The sequence below is a fragment of the Leuciscus leuciscus genome (genome assembly GCF_965113295.1).
Source record: "Leuciscus leuciscus genome assembly, chromosome: 1".
In the NCBI taxonomy this organism is placed as follows: Eukaryota; Metazoa; Chordata; class Actinopteri; order Cypriniformes; family Leuciscidae; genus Leuciscus; species Leuciscus leuciscus.
In genome coordinates, this window is record NC_138725.1 from 2,200,354 (window position 1) to 2,222,727 (window position 22,374).

Consider the following 22,374-nt stretch of genomic DNA (forward strand, 5'->3'; position numbering starts at 1 on the left):
CATCTGAATTGCCACCAATTCTGCGGTATACACTGAAGTCCCATCTGTTAATCTCCCATATTTTACTATTTTAAACTCTGGAACATAAAATGCTCCAGTACGACCTATCTCTGGATTTCTTGATCCATCTGTGTATAATGGAAGAAATGCATAATAAACTGTTCTGATATATTCAATTGTATAGCTCTTAATGTCAATTTGTCCTTTTTTAACACTCTCAAGAGTTTATAAATCAACTTCAGGTTGGCTAATAAACCAGGGGGGTATTGGGGAAATGGTTACCGTTAATGAAAATGATATATTATCTAGCAACATTCCTGTAGCCCATTCCTTTGCTTTCCATGCAAAACCTGTTCCTGTTAAGTTTATTGTCTCCCAACTCCCCTCTAGTATTGCTTTTGTAAAATGTTCCTGTTTATGCCCTTGTAAACTGATCCAGTAAGCAACAGATCATTTGTGGCGTCTTATTTCTAATGGGGACTCTCCTGTTTCCACTTGCATTGCTGAGATTGGAGTTGTTTTAATTGCTCCTGTGATACATCTCAAAGCTCGTGCTTGAATTAAATCTAACCTTTTTAGCATATTAGTTGATGCAGATCCATATATAATGCATCCATAATCCAAAACGGATCGTAAGAGAGCACAGTATATGTTGATCATAGATTGTTTATCAGTCCCCCATTCTTGGCCTACTATACATCTCATCAGATTTAGTACTTTGCTGCATTTCTCTTCAATATATTTGACATGAACTTTCCTTGTTAATTTGGAGTCAAACCATAAACCTAAATATTTCAAATTTGATACCCTTTCTAGTGGCTGTTTATATAAATAAAGTTTAATATTTTCTGCAATCCTCTTTTTAGTAAAAAAACTGACAACATGTTTTGGATATAGAGAATCTAAATCCCATTCCACTGACCATTTCTCTACAATCTCAATTGCTTCTTGAATTTTTGCCAGTATATATTTAAAATTTCTTCCCCTCTTCCACATTGCTCCATCATCTGCATATAATGCTGTTTTAATTCCTGGATGAATTCCTTCATATATATCATTGATCATTATGTTAAATAATACAGGACTGTGGTGTTCACCATCTGAGATAATGTATTGCCTACCTTGACTTGAATCGATCATCCAAATAAGAAACTTAAAACCCAATTATAAAATCTTCCTTCAATTCAAATTCTTTGCAACTTTAATAGCAATCCTTCTCTCCACATGATATCGTATGCTTTTTCGAAGTCAAAGTATACTGCCACTAACACCTCTTTCATTGCTAGAGCCTTTTTTACATCAGTTTCTAATCTTATTAGTGTGTCTAAGGTGGATCTACCTGGTCGAAAACCATACTGATCTGAGCTGTTAATCCTTTGCTTTCTAACATGTAATAAAGTCGATTAATGATCTGAATGTGAAAATGTCGTCATCAGAAGAATATGATATGGAAAGTTTCTGTTGTGCTCTAAAAGTACTAAAAATATTGTTACAATGTTTACATGGTACAATAACTGGTAGGTTACTGTTTTTATTATTGCTTGACACATTTTCAATACATTTCTTGTGATTTGAATCCGATAAAATTTCGATAAATATTAGGTACAGATACATGTTAATTATTCTCAAGAAAAAAAACATATCTCACCTAATGCTGTAAATATAATGCCCTGTCAGTTTTTATTATTATTAAAGGTTAAAAATAACAACTCAAATGAAATATAATAGGGTTTTTATTATAATGTTATAATAATTTAACGATATATGTAAAAAAATATGTAAAAAAAAAAAATACTCATCTAGCTATTTTGTCTAGCCAACTAGCGTGCTATGGTCATTAATGTTCCTGAGGTAAATGTGCCGTCACGTGTAGGTTATAGTGTTCTCCAGCTGTTATTGAGCTCTTCCACGGGTGAAAAACACTGACTGATCGATATTATGTATGAGGGATATACATTTCGGTAAGTTGTACTGTATCTTTCAACACACCTATTGTTCATTCGTGTTTATTTGCTATTAACTAGTAGTGAAGAGTAAGAGATGATCGGTTCAGGAGATACAGAGATCTGTCACGTCACATTTACAAGCGCCAAAACCGTATTTATTGTTGAATTTCGTGATAAAATGGACAGAATCTGAGAGATGAGAGTGTGTTTCATATCAATAGTAACGTTGTCTGTCGGTGTCAGTCCTCTTTGCTTCATGATTTTCCTCTGCGTGAGAAACTGGATGTGTGTCGTGAGAGCGAGTGAAAAGTGTCGATTGCCTGATTCTCAGCATTGGCAGCCCTGCATGAAGTCAAATTAATCTCCATAACACACCACTGAGGATTTGTTCTGCATGATATCAGCATTGACCAGCAGGTGTCGCTGTGTGCATTCCAAACCTGGAGAAATCAACCACTTTTACACACATCAGGCTGGAAAGCTTTAAAGCTTCATGAAGCTTCATCTCACCATCACTACCTTCAGGTTCACTTAGCTCAACAGTTATACGCTATATTAGCAATAATGATTATTTTGGGAGAGCTTTGATTGGATGGTTCCCATCATGCACTGCAACATTAGGCTTTATGTTTATTTCAGCAGTGATGGTTGGTTGGTCAGATGAGAGGAAGTTAATAACCACAGGAGGAGCTGATGATGTTTAAAGGAGGAGCTGTAACTATATATAATGAAGAGGAAGACTGACAGAAACAGAAAATGGCTGATAAGTGTGATCTGTGTCTGCTGGGACTGATCATTCTCTCTTCACTTCTCACAGGTAAAGAAATCTGTATTTTCTCTAAAGACATTTAGTGGAATTAGTCTGGAAAGAGTTCATTTGAACATGCTCAGTTTATTCTTGCACACATTCACGTTGTGATCTCAGAGTTGTGTATTGATACACACAGATCATACTGTATTATTCCTGATACTGGACATAGTGTCACTCAAACATCTGATGATGAAGAATTATCTTCATATTAAGAGTGTGTCAGTGATTTGAACAGCTCTCTGATAAAGACTAATAGTTTATTCTGGAGAGTGTGTTGTTTGCTTTAAGTCAGGAAAAATACTGATTTAAAACTTCTGCTTTTTACGCTGGTGTGTTTTATGGTTTCATTTATTAATATATATCATAATGATCACTGAGATATAATGTGTTTCAGGAACCAGTGGAGTGTATTATGATCATGTGTTCATCAGTTCTGGTGAAAATGTCTCTCTGTCCTGTAATAAAACTCTTTCTGACTGCAAATCAACTACATGGACCAACAAGAACAGCTTCAGTTATTCAGAAGTTGAACTGATTACTAGAGGGATAAAGAATAAAGACACAGAGAGACATGAGAGACTGAGTCTGGAGTCTGACTGCTCTCTGAACATCAAGAACGTCACAGGAGAAGATTATGGATATTACACCTGCAGACAATATGTGAATGGAGAACAAGGACCTGATGCTGATGTTTATCTGCATGTTCTTCATGGTAAGTTTATGATTATGTGGTCAATTTAAAAAGTGCAGATTCTCCCTTTAAACTCAGATGATGATTGAAGAGTCTGTGATTTGTGTCTTGTGTTCAGTTTCAGTGTCTTCATCATCATTATCTTCAACATCTTCATCCTCACAGACTGAGATCAGTCCAGGCCGCTCTGTGACTCTCTCCTGTCAGTTGTATTCAAATTTTGTAGAGTCCTGTGATGCTTGGGTCCGTTATGGGGGATTTGAGCTGTTGTGGGTGAATCAGGCTGGTGTTGATCTGAAGACAGACTCCAGATATCAGATATTATCATCATCAGATCGATATCACTGTATCATCACTCTGACTACAACACTCCTGAATGAAGATGACAACAGAGAGTGGAGATGTCAGCTTACTCACAGAAATCAACTCCAGACCTCAGTCAGATACACTGTCAAGTATTCAGGTGAGAAAACACTCTTTTCTGACAGATTTGTGAAAACTTCCACAGATTGGCTCTACTCTTTCTGATGGCTTCATACGTTTTGGAGTTGTAAAATATTAGTGGTCAAAGTCATAAACTGCATAACAATCCTTATAATTCCCAATACTGGCCTCCTACATGGGTCATACATGATATATTGCATAAATCAGACGAGTGTATTAACCCCCTGAACACAAATACTGTTTCAAAATGAATCGTGTTTCTGTGTGTGAATGAATGAACAGCTTTTAGCAAACTCTATTGCTATACTGAGATGAGTAAAAATCGACTACAAAAATCGGATAGATTATAAAGTTTTTACTGTAAAATACTGCCACATCAAATAAGCTTATAATGTTGCCAATTTTTGCTCATGTGTTTAATATATAATATATATATATATATATGTTTTGTCAAAAATAATCAACTAAGATGTTACAGTGTTTGTTCCAATGTAGGCGATATTCAAACTAATGAATCCTTAACTTTGAAATACGTATGATAAAATGTATTTTTACAAAGAAAGATTACACTGGAAATATTGTTAAAATTTTAATTGTTGTAATTGTATAACCTTTTTAATAAAATAGCTAAAATATATACAAGGATAGATGTAAACAAAAACTTCAAAGGTCAATATAAGCCTTCTCTTTAAATAATTTTTTATTGTGTTTTATATATTACTGTGTTTTAATATAGTAATATATATTACTAGTCTGGAAAGAGTTCATTTGAACATGCTCAGTTTATTCTTGCACACATTCACGTTGTGATCTCAGAGTTGTGTATTGATACACACAGATCATACTGTATTATTCCTGATACTGGACATAGTGTCACTCAAACATCTGATGATGAAGAATTATCTTCATATTAAGAGTGTGTCAGTGATTTGAACAGCTCTCTGATAAAGACTAATAGTTTATTCTGGAGAGTGTGTTGTTTGCTTACAGACCACAGGTACAAAGGAGGGTTAGTGGAAAGCATCATAGAAGAGTTTTGTTTTTAGTCTGGATTTGAAAATGGAGATAGTGGGAGAGGTCTTAATGTCTATAGGAAGACGGTTCCAGAGACGGACCGCATAGCAGCTAAAGGCTGTCTCTCCCTGCTTGGTACGGGCGCTGGGTTGTACCAGTTGAAATTTTCCTGCTGATCTAAGTGATCTTAAGGGGCTATGGGCCCTATCTTGCACCCAGCGCAATTGACTTTGTACAGCGACGCATGTATCATTCCTATTTTTCACCCACGCAAAGCGCGCTTTTCCCTCCACAGAAGCACGTCGCTAAACTAGGGAATACACTTGCGCTCCCGGGGGCGGTTCAGCGCAAAAAAGGAGGCGTGTTCCGAACGTTCCTTCTTGCTATTTTGCAGGTTTAGAAAACAATTGCGCCACTAACCAGGAAAAAATTGTTTAAAGTCAGTGGCACGTTGCGCATGTTATTCATATGCTATTTTAAGGGCGCATGCTTGGCCATAATCAATGTAGCGTGTGCACAACGCGCATACACTTTGATTCTCTCATCTTCACAGAAGCAGCAGTTTTCATTTTTGCAAATCATACATTATTACGATAGATAGATAGATAGATAGATAGATAGATAGATAGATAGATAGATAGACAATTTATTATAAAAGCATACATCTAGCTTACTCATTTACCCAAATTATCATACGCCTTTTTAACCGAAGTTAATTTGGGTGGGTTTCTCCATCCCCAACGTCCCTGACGAGAGCGTTGCTCTCCTTGGCTGTGAACCGCTCCTGGCGCGCGCCTGGCAAATCCGCCGTTATAATAGGAATCCGCTTTAGAACAAGCGCGCCTGCTCTTAAAGGGAATGTGAGATGACACTCTGATTGGTTTATTTCACGTTACACCCAAACCACACCTATGAATAATGAAGCTACTTCAGACCAACCCATTTTAGATTTGCGCCTGGCGCAAGAGTCATTCATCCCGCCGGGAAAATAGCAACAGCGCCGAGACCCGCCCACAAAGTTACTTGCGCTTTGCGCTTTGACACTTGCGTTTCAGATCGTTAAAATAGGGCCCTATATGTTTCAAACATCTCTGCTATATAGAGAGGTCATTGGCCATTTAGTGATTTAAAAACAAGAAAAAGGACTTTAAAATCAATTCTATAAATCACTGGTAACCTGTGTAGAGATTTTAAAATTGGTGTAATATGATCTTTTCTTTTGGTTCTGGTCAATAGCCTTGCTGCTGCATTTTGGATCATTTGAAGAGGTTTTATTGTCTTTTTAGGGAGACCCGTGAAAAGACTGTTACAGTAATCCACCCTGCTGGTGATAAAAGCATGAATAAGCTTCTCTAAGTCTACCGGTAATATGAAGTTTTTAACCTTCGCAATGTTTTTTAGGTGATAGAAAGCTGATTTTGTGACTGCCTTCGTGTGGCTATTAAAGCTTAGGTCACTGTCAATAATGACCCCGAGGTTCTTCACGATTTCCGCTACCTCAAAACCTTCCATTCCCAATAGTGTGGCAGTCTTTAGTCTCTGATCCTTTTTTCCAAAGATAATTACTTCAGTTTTGTCTGTATTTAATTTAAGAAGATTTTTAGCCATCCAGTCATGAACTTGATTAAGGCAATGATAAAGGGATTCAAGGGGAGCAAACTCATTGGGAGACAAGGATAGGTATAACTGTGTGTCCATCTGCGTAACTATGGTAAATGGGACATTCTACCAGAAACGTACATTATCTGTCCTTAAATTGTTACAGTGAATAAAAAAGTATTTCATCCAAAAAATTCTAAAACTGGCTCATAGTTGATTTCTGTGAGTTGTTCTGTAAAGGAATATGTCATTCATTAGGTTCTCAGATATTTTTTTCTTTATTAAAAACACTTTTGAAAATTACAAATCCTGTCCATGTCCTTGTCCTCAGCCAAATTGGATCTACGTCTTTCATAGTTTTGTTATGCTAAAAACTGATATTTAGGGAAAAAAAAACTCCATCAATAACAAGTTTAAGCTGTTATCATTCACATCAACTGATCAAAAACATAAAATTATATATAAATTCTACAAATAAATTCTATTTTACAACTGTCCCCATGTTTTGGTCAGTCCTGTCACGTTTACATAAAACTCTACATAAAATGTGTGAAATATGCCTTTAAGGGAATCACTCAGAGGAAGTGACATCATTTGTCCCAGGTGAAGCTGACATTGATCAAGGCTGAATTCTGTCATTGAATTGTATGATTTTAAGCTTGTTTTTGTATGGGTTCTTTTAGGAAGACGAGCTAAAGGGTCAGGCCCTGTCACGGTAAAACATTCCAAAAAATAATGAAAATGTTTTAAATCCAAAACATGTCTAAAAAGGTTACTGAAATTCCTTGCTTGCATGTTAACAGTTTTTATGCTAGCATGCTAGCAGGCTGAGTAATGGCAGTTTAAAATGGCCAACCGTCAGGCCCTGTCACATCAGGCCCTGTCACATTCCTGTGTGACACGGCCTTACAAATTAATGTTATTGTTCTTTTTTATTACATTTATTGCATATATTATGTATTTAACACATGCAATAGTAAAATGAAGGCCCAGGTGCTTGGTTTTTATACAACTGTGGCCATGAAAGTGATTGGAACACCTGAATTCAATTATTTGGAGGGCTGTCCCAATACTTTTGGCAATATTATGTATGTCCTTGGCTGAATTTGACCATAGTATAATATTACATTAACATTAAAATTATAATAATAATTTAAAAAAGAAATGCCAATCAAAACTTAAAATAAAGAACACAAAACATAACTTTTTCTGCATCATCAAAATCCATAAAGTCAGTCCTGTCACAGTACCGTCAGTCCTGTCACACAGGAAATTATGACAAAAGTGTACTATTTGAGGAAATATTAATTAATTAATCTCTTTAACTGTGTAGATGAAGGTGGGGGTATATTTCCACTACTATGTTTTTGTAAAAATCTCCTATGTAAAGGTAGTTATTTTACAACTATATGGGTGCCTCTAAATACTCCTGTATTCTGTGATTTTGTGTACTACAGTTGACCGAAAAGTTACTTATATTTCTTAAAGGAATTATAAAACCATGTTAGATACAATCAGGGACATGTGATCAATAAGAAAATGCTATTTGTATCAAAGAAATTCATTAGGAAACCATTCTAACATATACAAATTTGTCTGTGACAGGGCCTGACATTTTAGGGGTGAGATGTGTATAAAAATGTATTTTATTCAATCATAAAAACATGCTGAGATGGCATGATATGTGTTTCTCATAGTTTAACATGTCCTCCATATGACTCAATGTTCAGATTTAAGAAAAATATATTTTTCCCCCCAAGATTTTTGGAAGTGGAAATGTACGTTTCTGGTAGAATGTCCCAAATAATGGAATGGTCCTTCATAATTTGGCCAAGCGGGAGCATGTACAAATTAAACAAAAGAGGGCCAAGGATTGAACCCTGAGGGACACCACATGTTAGGGACATAGGAGCTGAGGCATGATGACCAATAGACACATAGAAACTCCTGTCCTCTAAATAAGACTTTAGCCAGCAGATGACTGAGCCAGAGAGACCCACACAGCATTCAAGTCTTTCTACTAGTATGCTGTGGTCAACAGTGTCGAACGCCGCACTGAGGTCCAACAGCATAAGAACAGTGTTTTTTACAGCGTCATTATTTAGCCAAATGTCGTTGACTACTTTAACCAAGGCTGTTTCAGTGCTATCATTTGAAGAGGTTTTATTGTCTTTTTAGGATGAATAAGCTTCTCTAAGTCTACCGGTAATATGAAGTTTTTAACCTTCGCAATGTTTTTTAGGTGATAGAAAGCTGATTTTGTGACTGCCTTCGTGTGGCTATTAAAGCTTAGGTCACTGTCAATAATGACCCCGAGGTTCTTCACGATTTCCGCTACCTCAAAACCTTCCATTCCCAATAGTGTGGCAGTCTTTAGTCTCTGATCCTTTTTTCCAAAGATAATTACTTCAGTTTTGTCTGTATTTAATTTAAGAAGATTTTTAGCCATCCAGTCATGAACTTGATTAAGGCAATGATAAAGGGATTCAAGGGGAGCAAACTCATTGGGAGACAAGGATAGGTATAACTGTGTGTCCATCTGCGTAACTATGGTAACTAATGGAATGGTCCTTCATGATGACCAATAGACACATAGAAACTCCTGTCCTCTAAATAAGACTTTAGCCAGCAGATGACTGAGCCAGAGAGACCCACACAGCATTCAAGTCTTTCTACTAGTATGCTGTGGTCAACAGTGTCGAACGCCGCATTGAGGTCCAACAGCATAAGAACAGTGTTTTTTCCAGCGTCATTATTTAGCCAAATGTCGTTGACTACTTTAACCAAGGCTGTTTCAGTGCTATGGTATTCTCTAAAACCTGACTGATATAGATCAAGACAGGAAGTTGAGGTCAGAAAAGCAGATATTTGATTGAAAACAATTTTTTCAATTATTTTGCAGATGAAAGGTAGATTTGATATGGGTCTGTAGTTGTTAAGGACAGACCCATCCAGGTTGTTCTTTTTAAAGGGCATATTGCAGGTAAAAAACAAAAACAAAATGAATATATAACCGTGAATGAAAATATCATATGAAAAGATAATGCAGGATTTAAAATGTTTTAAAACGACATAAGGACACCAATTTAGTAGATAAAGTGAGCGTTTCTTTGACTGCTCGTAAAAAACGCTTTTTTTCAACATTGCGTCATTTTACGTCACATGAGGGAGATGTGTGCTGTGCTCTGCCGCAGCTCAGTGCAGAGTAGGTTGGTATTCAGTAAGAGCGGTCGTGAGTCAGTGTGTTTTCAGTAGTTTTTGTATTTCAATTTATCATCGTCATGGTAAATTATTGTGTTTGTGGAGCTTGCAAAAACTCCAGCCTGTCAAGACATCGAGTCCACCGGTTTCCTAACAAGAAAAGAGACGGTGCTATCTTTCGTGCCTCGGCGCGGTTTGTGCAGGTGAAGAGACGGGATTTCTCTTCCGTGTCGGCTTCGGAAAACGAAAACTGATCTACTCGTTATTGTGTTTGTGTGGACCGTTTATCAGTTTGGACCAGTGCAGCGCGAGCCTGATCAAGCAACACTGTTACTGCGAGATCCAGTAAATAAAGCATTTGAATTTGCCACTGAAGTAATAACATCGCTGCGAGATCTAGTGAGAAATATTCACATTTCTCTGTTATTAACGGATCAAACAGCGCTGACGTGGAAACCAGGAATAAACTGTGCAATGAATGAACTATCCAGTGTCCACAGATCAGCAACATTCACCATGGATTTACTGTAGTAACACTACTGTCTGCAACCATGGACGTTTGGCAGGAATAATAGGATAAAATGCTTTCAATTTACATTACGTCGGTTTTATTTTGACATTATGAATACAATTGCTGCCCTCAAATGTTAATCTGAACTAAAATAAACCTTTGTTTATACTACCAATATTACATTTCATTTTGTCCAAGGAGTTGTTTTCTTTTATTTGCTTCTAAGAAGAGTCAAGTAGCCTATAGCTCCATCATTGCTCAAAGTAAAAAAAAAAAATCATATTTATGATGTTAGTTTTAATAAAAAATAAAAAAATTATTCAAGGAAATTTCAAGGAAACGTATCTATAAGCTAACTCTGGTCTCTCACCAAGACACCTGCCCTGTTCTTCACTATCTCCTCACACCACAACTCAATTTGTCTCCTCTGACCGTTGTTCTGTCTAACATTATTCCTGGCCTGTCCCTGCTTTCTTGGCTGCCTAGCAGGCTCATAATTGTATAGCTGTGCTCCGTCATACAAGTAAGTATGAACAATTTCCTCAGCGTCCGAAACGTCTTGCGATCCATTATTTCTTATACTGTTGTTTGAATCGACCGCTCTCCCTCGTGCTACGTCACGCCCGCCACACCCATTTTCAGATGCGGAAGTAAAATTTTCTCACAAAAACGACTCCAGAAGCCACTGTAGCGCATTTAGACGTTTTTTTTTAAAGAAAATCTAGTTCCTACATTATTTTTCTATACATTGACTCATTGGGTCTTCTAACCTGCAATATGCCCTTTAAGCAAAGGCTTTACAACGGCTGTTTTAAGAGACTTGGGAAATACGCCGCTCAGTAGAGAAGTATTAATTATTAACCCCCTGAGGTCGACGGTATCGCCGGCGATACCAGCTCGCTTTTTTTTTATCAGTGTAAAAGAAACTCATAAATACTCTGTTGACTTTGATTTTCCATAGGAGTTTCATACATCAATCGATTCTGTTAAATGTGTATTATTTTTGTGTATACTCACAATAAAAACAAAGTGTTGTGCTTTTTGCCAAATAAAGAAAAATAAACACGAAGCGAGTTCTGCCTTCTCTCTGCCAGTGTAGTCCATTCTGAAACGCGTCCGAAAATGAACTGTAGCTCAGCGAATACTCAGTCAAACAGACATACAGACACACAGGCATGAAGCTTGAATTCTCTTCTTTTAAATGAAGTAATTTATATAAAAAACAAATATTCTCATCTTGTGAAATCTGTATTAAAAGAGAGCGATTCCAGTCGACCTCATTACAGCTAATTCAGATGTAATGTGACACGCCCACGGAGAGCGCGCGCTATTCAAACGCAAATGGCTGAGGCAATCCTGTGAACGCCCCCATCAGCTCGAGAAAACACACAAGTTTATTTAGATCATTGTTTACACCGTCTTGCAGCGCTGTGAGGAATAATACTAATGGAAAATGTCCCTCAGAAGTGCGGGTATATCGAGGAGCGAGCTGAGGAATACTGTACGTTTTTTCCTTCTCACATGAATTTCTTCACGTGGGTTTCTGTTTATGAATGAATAAACGGCAAAGATGCGCGCTGTTTACCACAGCTGGCAAAGACAGTTTAAATTTAAATCGCGTGTGTGAATGAATGATGATGTTTTAGCAAACTGTATTGCTATACTGAGATGAGTAAACATCGACTGAATGTTGAAATAAAATGTAGGCTATTTGTATAAGCAACGTATTAAACTGCAAATTAACAATATGCCCTAATATTTCATGAAAACAACGTTACAGTCAGACGAAATATGAAAGACAACATTTTGTTGACTAGATTTGGGTACAGTTTTTACTGTAGAATATACTGCCACATCAAATAAGCTTTTGTTTAGCAATTTCTATATATAAAATACTATTTTTGTCAAAAATAAAGTCATCAACTAAGATGTTAGCTGTGCCAATGTTGGTTATTCAAACTAATGAATACATAGATAAAATGTAGGCCTATAATCATTTTTTTTACAAAGAAAGAGTACACTTGAAATATTGTTGAAATTGTAATTATTGTTGTAATTGTAACCGTTTTAATAAAATAGCAAAACATATTTACAAGATAGATGTAAGCAAAATCTTAAATGGTCAATATAAGTCTTCTTCTAAATATATCTTTTGTCCTTGCATTGTGGCTCAGTCAGTGTCACACCTGAGTGAATGGCTCATCATTATGCAGAGTGGGTGGGACATTGTATTCTAAGGTGTAAACCACTCCTCGTTCACGCCCCCTCGCATATTGGCTTTCCAAGCAAAACCTGTTTTACATCAATTTAAATCAATGTATGGTTTTATGTGAACGATAAAGCAAGACTATTTTCACATAATTTTGAAGAAAAAACTATAGGCGACGACATCCATTAGTCAAAAGTCTTATTGCCACATATTTAGTATGTGTTTTGTGGCCTTATTTCAAAAACTTTAATTTTTTGTTTTTTCGATAACCACGCATAAACATTATTCTCTCAAAAATGAAAACATGTACATACATGTGGCTCACATATTATTGTAGTCCTGTTTGTGCTATATAGAGTGAATTTACACCTTTGCCATTAATATGTTTATAAGCAACTGAAAAAAGCACAAATGTCAGAGCATGTCAGAACATCTCAAGGGCCCAAAAAAACGCTCAGACTCCAGAGGGTTAAAAAAGGTCAGAGAGAAAAATAAAGCACCATGGTATAACAATACTACGCATGTTTTAAAGAGAGAAACCCGTATTTTAGAGCGTAAATGGAAACAAACTAATTTAGAGGTCTTTAGAATCGCGTGGAAAGACAGTATGTCACGTTATAAAAAGGCCCTAAAAGCGGCCAGGGCTGAGCACCTCCGCAAACTAATAGAAAACAAGATCCTATACCAACTAAACTACTGAAAGAAGTGTTACCTGTAGTGGAAGAGCCTCTCCTCAATATTATTAACTCGTCTTTATCTTTAGGTCATGTTCCAAGAACATTTAAACTGGCAGTTATAAAACCTCTCATTAAGAAACCACAATTAGATCATAATAATCTAGCAAATTATAGACCCATTTCAAATCTTCCATTTATGTCTAAAATATTAGAAAAAGTGGTGTCCGCTCAACTGGGCTCTTTCTTGCAACAAAATGATATCTATGAAAAGTTTCAGTCTGGATTCAGACCGCATCATAGCACTGAAACTGCACTCGTTAAAATCACAAATGATTTACTCTTAGCTTCTGACCAAGGCTGTATCTCAATACTAGTTTTACTTGATCTTAGTGCTGCGTTCGATACTATAGATCACACAATACTCTTAGATCGACTACTAAATTATACTGGTGTTCAAGGACAAGCATTAAGCTGGTTCAAATCATACCTATCTGACCGCTACCATTTTGTCTATTTAAATGGAGAAAAATCGATCACAACTCCAGTAAACTATGGAGTGCCGCAGGGATCTGTATTAGGGGGGGGGCCTTCGAGAGCCACCAGAGGGCGCTCCACAATAGACTATGATCACTTCCTCACAAACTACATTTCCCATACTCACTGCCGGGACTCATCAGCACTCATCATCTCATTCACCTGTGACTCATACACCTGCAGCTCATTCACACACACCCATATAAACCTCTTTCATTCTTCAGTTCTCTGCGAAGTATTGCATTGCCCCGGCTTTCAATTCGAAGTGTTTATCTCTGTGTTTGCTGATCTGATTACTGACCTAGGACTGTGTACCCCGACTTCTGTTTGTTCTCTGCCTGCCTTGACCCGGATTGCTTATTGGACTTTGCCTTTTGCTGCCTGCCCTGATTTCTGCCTGTGACCTCGTTTTGCTCTGTGTTCTCTCCATTGATCTGTTTGCTGTTGATATACCCTGCCTGTTGACCATTCTAATAAAAGCTGCAAATGGATCCCTCAGCGTCTGCGACATCATTACAGAATTAAAGCCTAGTATGACCCATGTAGGAGGTCGGGTTTAGGAATTATAAGGCTTATGTCCTTCATTCAAGCTGAAGGTTTATTTGCAGAAGCTCAACTGTGTTTCACTCTCATATAAACCAGGAATAAATTATACAGTAATACAGTTATACAGTAATACAGTACAGTCTCTTCTCAACTACTGCCACTGTAAACTGTGATGATGGAACACAAACTGCATGTCATGATCGATATGAACATATGATGTTAAATAAATAATAAATAGATTTATTTTTGGTGAATGGCGATAGTCATTCTCCTCCTGACAGCTCGAGAGTGAAGTAAGAAGATAATAGATGACAGACTCGTGCACATATTCATCATTTCTGTGATTTGAAGCTCCAGTATTATGTGATGATGATGTTGTGTATATGTGGCATTATGTGTTGAATTGAACTAACAGACGTGATCCACAGATCCAGCTGATACAGCATCAGAAACTGAAGTCAGTGTGACTGCTGGATCATTATACAGAGGTACGACACGTTCATTTATACTGACAGCTTTATAACATTAAACTATCAGTCAGTCTGTAAATGCTGTAAATTGACTTCAGTCATGTACAGTTTCTCTTCTTCCTCTCATGTTTCCTGCAGTGATTGTGATTATTGTTGAGATCGCAGTTTTGCTGCTCCTACTGTGATTCTTCTTCAGATCATCTGTGCAAGAAGAGCTGGTGAGTTTTGAGCCGCACACAATCTGATGATTCACACTCATCTGATCTGGAACAATCTGCAATCATGATAAAAACACATACGAGAGGTCAGTCAATGCTTTTATTTTGCAGGGAGGAAGGACTCGAAGCACCCAGAGGAAATAGAGATGCCGACAATATTACAATAAAATACTGATGAGTTTAGAGCCAATCTGCAGCAATATTTACAATAGCAAAAGCTTACAGAGGATTGTTCATTGTTTTATTTTCTTCTTCTCAGAAAACAGAGAAAAAACTCTGAGCACTTATAGTGACATAATCAAGTTTAGATTAAAATGTTTTTTTACATATAAAAAGCCAGATTTATTTTCATTTATATGGATGTTATGGATATATTTGCCTACAGTGTTGAAAGTCATTCTCTTGCGCTTCATATGTTAACTGCTTTAAATATAATATTAATACAGTAATGGACAGACTCAGACTGTATAATCTCTCTCTGTTCTGTGTGATGGAGCTGATTTGAGGATTCTTGGATCTTGTCTGTTCATTCCTGTTTTCAGCATCTTTTTTCATTTTGAATGATTGCTATAATTTTATTAATAAAACCTCTGCAGTTGTGTTTAATAAGTCTCCTTTCCTGAGATGTTTGTTCCCCTTCATGAGCTTGTAATGTATTGTAATATAGGAGAGTAAGTGTGAGTATTAATGGGTCGAGTGTTGATGAAATATATGCGTTTTCAGCCGTTTCTTGAAGATGGCTAAAGCCTCATCAGCTCAGGTTGAGTTCGGCAGGTCGTTCCTCCAGCAGGATCAGTCCAGGTGAAGGTCTGAGAAAGTGATTCTGTGTCTCTTTGAGAGGATGCACCACAAGACACCGTTCACTTGCAGAACACAAGCTTATGGAGACACATCGGTCTGGAGTAGTGAGTTTAGGTGTAGAGGAGCAGAGCCAGTGGTTGTTCTGTAGGAAAACATCAGGGCCTTGAATCTGGTGTGAGTGGCTGTTGGAAACCAGTGCAGGTTTATGAGGAGAGGAGTGACGTGCGTCTCTTCGGCTCGATAAACACACTCTTGCTGCAGCATCTGGATCAGTTGCAGAGGTTTGACAGTGATGCTGGAAGGAGAGAGCATTACAATAGTCCAGTCTGGAGAGAACAAGCACTTGGACAGGGAGTTGTGAAGCTCCGATAGGAAGAGCCTGATCCTCCTAATGTTGTATAAGGCTAATCTGCAGTTCTAGCAATATGGTCTGTGAAGTTCAACTGATCATCAATAGCTGAGTGTAGAAGTTGTGATGAAGAGTTGGGTTGGCCGACACCATGAGCAGTTCTGTCTCATCAAGGTTTAGTTGAAGGTCCTTCATCCAGCAAGAAATGTCTGTTAGATGAGCAGTGAAAGGAAGAAGAAATTCGATTTCTGATTGGCTACAGCAGTCAGATGACATCACAGGTGCCCTGATAGGGTGTAAAACATCATCAGCTCTTTTGTCTTCAGAAAGCCGTGTGTGTGTGTGCGTGTGTGTTTACCCTGCATGCTGTGTTTTTAAGGAAAAGTGTCACACAGATGGCCGATTACCAGCCACCATTGGGTGGAGCCACCATTCATCACGTCATGGAAATGCTCCACTACGCCTGATGATGTGTGATCTGTTTTGGAGCAAAGCAAGGTGGGTTAACTCTCGAGGGTCTGGCTGTACTCAATGCGATCGATTCACAGTGAAGAAGCTCCGCTCCCATCTGGCTCTCTTTAAGAGGGATGAGAGCAAAGCATTTGCACATAGCGGTCCAGTCCCACTGCTTTGTTTATGAGGCTCGCAGGTGGAGCTGGCAGAGGAGTTTGAGTCGGATCTCTTCCTTTATCAATACTCAGCCGCTAGTTCCTCATGCCCAAACCAGAAGCATCGGCAGGCCCGATCCGGCAGAGAGCATGTTGTTGGCCCGGTCTATCTCTGAGGAGAGTTGAGATGATGTTTTAAGTAAGCCTGCCTCCTCCCTCTCTCCAGGAGTTGGACATGATGACCCTTGCCATGGCCGGTGGAAAAGAGTCTCCTCCAGATAGATTAGAGGAGTGATTCCTTGCCAGGCATGTGTGGCAGTGGGCCCGGCTGGAGGCGATTCCTGTTGCACACCAAGGCGATGTTGCAAGCCCACTAAATGAAGGACCTCATCAAGATGAGGGAGTGTCTCCAGATGCAGTCCTGGAGCTCCGGCGCTCCATAAACCTCCTGAAGTCCTGAACCATCGGCCGCTCTCTTCCTGCAATAGTTGCCATTGAGTGGCATCTGTGGGTAAACCTTTTGGGCTCAAAGAGGAATAAAAGTCTTCCGGGCTTTTAATAACACCATTGAGACAGGGATCCAGAAGTTCAGGGAGGCGAAAGTTAAATCAGTGGTGCTTGAGAAATACATCCCAGATCTATCTTCCAGAACATCTGTAGTGTTGATAAAGGAGGCTGGATCTAAACTTTGTTCCTCAGAGGAAACAGCACATTATAATCCATGTGTTGTGTAGCAACACTCCCTGAGACAGATGAATCTCTTCTTTAGAGACCCTCATGTAGTGTGTGCATATACTTTCTGTTTGACCAAACTGGAACTGATGCTAATAATTACTTTTAAAATACTTTAAAAACTGTTTCATAATTCAGGAGTCATTGATAGTGGATAACTTTTAAGTAACAAAACAATTTTATCACTAATAATGTAATGATTTTATTTCTAGAATTTAACGGCATGCAGGAAACTGCTAAAATAAGGAAGTGAAACTAACAGTAATTCTCTCGTGTGAAAAAGAATATCCTTGTGTTCAGAGTAGATGTGTGTTGAGCCAGTGCGGTTCACAATATGCACTTCTCAGACATGTTTCACACATGTAAAGACACTTAACTGTGGTATAGTGTCAATAAATATCAACTCTAGCATGATTTACACACTCAGATTGTCAGGAGTGTGACAGCGCCAACATGTGTATTACATGGTTCATGATACTTTAACATATACACATGTAGCGCCCTCTCCCTTAGATTTAAGCGGGAGGGGTCCTGGGTTAGTTTATTTTTAGATCTCTCTAAGTAGCCTCTGAATATTATTAACTTTATTTCAATAAACCTTATCTCAATATTGGTGTGCTTATGAACAGACTAAAATAACCACAAAGTCTTGTAAGTGAAATAGAAACTTTAAGTACTTTTAAATAAAATATTGAGAAAACAAAAGTCAAGACCACAGACACATACACTATCAAGAGTTCAGGTGAGAAAACAGACAAAACTTTCAGAGATTAATTTTGACTCTGGCTTCATACATACTGTCATTGTGAAATAGTTCAGATCTAAGCCATTCAATTCCTAAAAGTGACTTCCGACATGGGCCATAATGGGCTAAAATAGACTGTTGTTTGTGAAACACAGTGCAGGCTAGAAAATGAGGACAGTTTTACTCTTTTAGATCATTCCCATTAAATCATCTATATAATAATGATTTCTCTTTACAGCGAGGTGTCTGTGGGCTGTGCTCTAAATGTGACATTACATGATTTCCGTAGTGTTTTAATAGCTGTGATCTCACTGTTGAGGTTGGGAAACATGTTACTGCTGAGTGAGAGAACTCACAGTTTGACCACAATAGAGCCGTGATCATCTCTGAACCCAGTTGATGAATTTAAAGACAGCCCTTCTGCTGGTTCTGGCATCGGTCCAGAGAGTTGGCGATCTGTCTGATCTGCTCTTTCAGTGGACGCATCGTGCCTCGAGTTTGGGCCTAATCTCCAGTCATCCTACCACCTGCCCTCTAGACCCCATCCCCTCACACCTTCTACAAGCCGTCTCTCCCACACTTCTACCAGCACTCACACACATCAACTCATCCCTCCATACTGGCATTTCCTCTACAGCATTCAAGCAGGCTCGGGTAACTCCACTGCTTAAAAAAACCCACATTAAACACATCACTCAGAGAGAGTTACAGACCTGTCTCTCTCCTACCATTCATAGCAAAAACACTTGAACGAGTTGCTTTCAACCAAGTGTCATCTTTCCTGTCTCAGAATAACCAGCTGGATGTCAACCAATCTGGCTTCAAGAAAGGGCATTCAACTGAGATGGAATTAATGTCGGTCACAGAAGCCCTGTGGATCACCAAAGCTGCTTCCAAATCATCAGTTCTCATTCTCCTGGATCTGTCTGCTGCTTTTGACACTGTGAATCATCAGATCCTTCTGTCCATCCTCTCATCCCTGAGTATCACAGGTACTCCTCTCCACTGGTTTGAGTCCTATCTCACAGGTAGATCCTTCAGGGTCGCATGGAGAGGCGAGGTATCCATAGCACATCAGCTGACCACAGGGGTTCCCCAGGGTTCAGTGCTTGGACCCCTCCTCTTCTCCATCTCAGGCTCATGGTTTCTCTTACTATTGCTATGGTGATGACGCACTTTGTATTTTGAGCACTTCTTGCGTTGTTTTTGCCTCTTCATGATTACTCGCTTGCTGTATTCCTCATTTGTAAGTCGCTTTGGACAAAGGCATTGTCACGGGATGCACACAAAAAGGGTAAGGGATGCACACACTCCATGTGCAGTTTAATAGGGTAATCCGTAATCATAAACCAGCCAGGCAAAAGGTCAAAATCCATACAAAGACAGTCCAAAAACAAGAAACAAAACAGAAATGGAACTCAGAAGTGCAATCTGACATAAAACAAGGACTCCATGACAATAACTGAAACAGACAGGGTATAAATAGACAGATACAAACAATGTGAGTGGGAACAGCTGTGTGCAATGAACAGCGATGAGTTCAGACAAAGGATTATGGGAAATGCAGTTCATGATGTGGTGGTGACGGTATGGGGAAGAGACCTCTAGTGGACACCCAGGGTACACCAACCAGACACTGTGACATTACCCCCCCTCTAAGGAGCGGCTACCAGATGCTCCTCTGAAAAAACAAGAGTCCAGGAGGGAGGTGGAATGGTGGAGGATCAGGGGGAGGGATGGGGGGCCAGGTCCATGGAGGGGAACAAGAACAGGAGATGATGGCTTAACAGGTGGCAGAACAGGCCATTCAGTGGGCCGGGGCGGATCAGAACGTTCAGGGGTCCAGGGCGGAGCAGACCGTGCAGACGGCCAGGGCGGACAGGGCGGAACCTGCCATTCGGGAGACCAGTGCGGAGCAGGCTGTGCAGACGGCCAGGGAGGAACCTGCCATTTGGGTGGCCATGGCGGAACCTGACATTCGGGAGGCCAGTGCGGAGCAGGCTGTGCATACGGCTAGGACGGAACCTGCCATTTGGGACACCAGTGCGGAGCAGGCTGTGCAGACGGCCAGGGCGGAACCTGCCATTCAGGAGGCCAGGGCGGAACCGGCTGTGCAGACGGCCAGTACGGAACCTGCCGCCTGGGGCGGAGCCGGAAGCTTGAGCGGAGCAAGCATGGCAGGCATCATGAGCGGAGCCAGCAGGGCGAGCAGCTTGGGCGGAGCCGGCAGGGCGAGCAGCTTGGGGACGGCCTCCGGGACGACAGCGGGCTGCTCGGGGACGGCCTCTGGGACAACAGCGGTCTGCTTGGGGATGACCGCGGGCTGCTCGGGGATGGCCTCCAGGCCTTGAGGGACGGTGGATGCCTGCTTCCTCCTCTTCCTCCGTTTATGATGGGAGGCTGTGGCATCGAGCTTACAGCCTCTGGGGGCGCTACAGTCTCTTGCAAGGGCATGGCGGCCATCTTGTCTGGAGAAACAGGCGTAGAATCTGCCATCTTTAGCAATTAGCAAGATCGGCGGCGGAGTGGCCTTCTATGTGAATCGGAAATATGCACACTTAATATCAAAAATTGAAACCGAAACTGAAACATTAAAATTGATCGTACATTTTACACCTCAACATGCAATTACCATTATTGTTACCTACAAACCCCCTAATGTCAGTGACAGTTCTTATCTATCCCAGCTTACTGACATAATTAAATCTGTTACAACAAAGGAGCTTGTAATTCTGGGCGATATCAATCTTGACTGGAATGATAGCTCATCGAAATCTTTAAAAAATATTGCAATAAAACTTGGACTGTATCAATTAATTAAGGATCCAACAAGAATTGGTAAAACGCGCAGCTCCATTCTGGATCTTTTTCTCACAAATCAGCCCTCAAAATATGCAATGTCTGATGTCATGGATGTGGCTATTTCAGATCATTCGCTCATCTATGCAGTTAGAACGATCTTAAAATCTAAAAAAAACTCATGCTTCTCACTCTGTACCAAAAATACCAATTTCAAAACTGTCGCAATTCAATGCTGATTTTAAATCAAATCAAATCAAATCAAGTATATTTGTATAGCGCTTTTCACAATACAGATTGTATCAAAGCAGCTTCACAGTATTAAATTAAAATAAAATAATACAACAAGGTTTGTTTCTAGTGGACTTTATTGATTGATAAAATAAAATAAAATATCCCCAAAATATCCCCAACTGAGCAAGCCAAAGGCAACAGTGGCAAGGAACCGAAAAAACTCCATCAAGTGACCTAATGGTGACCTGAAACTGCATCAGGTGACCTAATGGAGAAAAAAAAACCTTGGGAGAACCCAGGCTCAGTCGGGGGCCAGTTCTCCTCTGGCATTTATGAACCAGAGGCCGGATTGTAGTTTGAACTGTAAGATTAAAAATATTATATGAATGCCTGGCCGAAAAGATGCGTCTTTAATCTAGTTTTAAACTGGGAGAGCGAGTCTGAGCAACGAACAGTATCAGGAAGGCTATTCCAGAGTTTTGGAGCTAAATGTGAAAATGCTCTCCCTCCTTTGGTGGATCTGGATATCCTAGGTATGACCAAAAGCCTCGAATTTATTGATCTTAAAGAGCGCGATGGATTATAGGGCGATAGAAGATCCGTTAAATAGACTTGAGCTAAGCCGTTTAGGGCTTTATAAGTCAGTAGCAATACCTTAGAATTAATACGGAACTTTATAGGTAGCCAATGTAGTGATGATAAAATCGGTGTTATATGATCATATTTTCTTGATCTAGTAAGAACTCTAGCGGCGGCATTTTGGACTAACTGTAGCTTGTTTACTGAGGATGCAGGACAACCAGCTAATAAAGCATTACAGTAATCTAGTCTCGAGGTCATGAATGCATGAACTAACTTTTCTGCATCAGAAACTGATAGCATATTACGTAGCTTAGCAATGTTTCTAAGGTGGAAAAAGGCTGTTTTTGTAACATACGAAATATGATTTTCAAAAGACAGGTTACAGTCGAGTATAACACCCAGGTCTTTTACTGTAGAGGATAAAGTAACAGGACATCCTACGATGTCAAAGTTGTATTGTGAGAGGTTCTGTGGGCGTTTTTTTGAACCGGTAAGTATTACCTCTGTCTTGTCTGGATTTAATAAAAGAAAATGACGCGTCATCCAATCTTTTATATCTTTAACACACTCTGTCAATTTGGATAATTTAGCATTTTCATCCGGCCGTGATGAAATATAGATTTGAGTGTCATCAGCATAACAATGGAAACTAA

At 39.3% G+C, this 22,374-nt stretch overlaps 2 protein-coding genes across 2 annotated transcripts in view; one reads left to right on the top strand and one right to left on the bottom strand.

Annotated features, from left to right (window-relative positions):
* The window catches only part of fam234b (family with sequence similarity 234 member B), a 208,300-nt gene that overhangs the window by 64,036 nt on the left and 121,890 nt on the right, over window positions 1-22,374 (bottom strand). The gene's annotated exons all lie outside the window — the stretch shown is intronic.
* LOC309480337 (uncharacterized protein) lies at window positions 1,793-22,373 on the top strand. Its single transcript, XM_082144762.1, has 7 exons — window positions 1,793-2,471; window positions 2,589-2,763; window positions 3,152-3,469; window positions 3,567-3,911; window positions 14,612-14,671; window positions 14,792-14,871; window positions 14,983-22,373. The coding sequence occupies exons 2-6, from the start codon at window positions 2,703-2,705 to the stop codon at window positions 14,836-14,838; spliced, it is 831 nt and encodes a 276-aa protein (XP_082000888.1). The 5' UTR covers window positions 1,793-2,471; window positions 2,589-2,702; the 3' UTR covers window positions 14,839-14,871; window positions 14,983-22,373.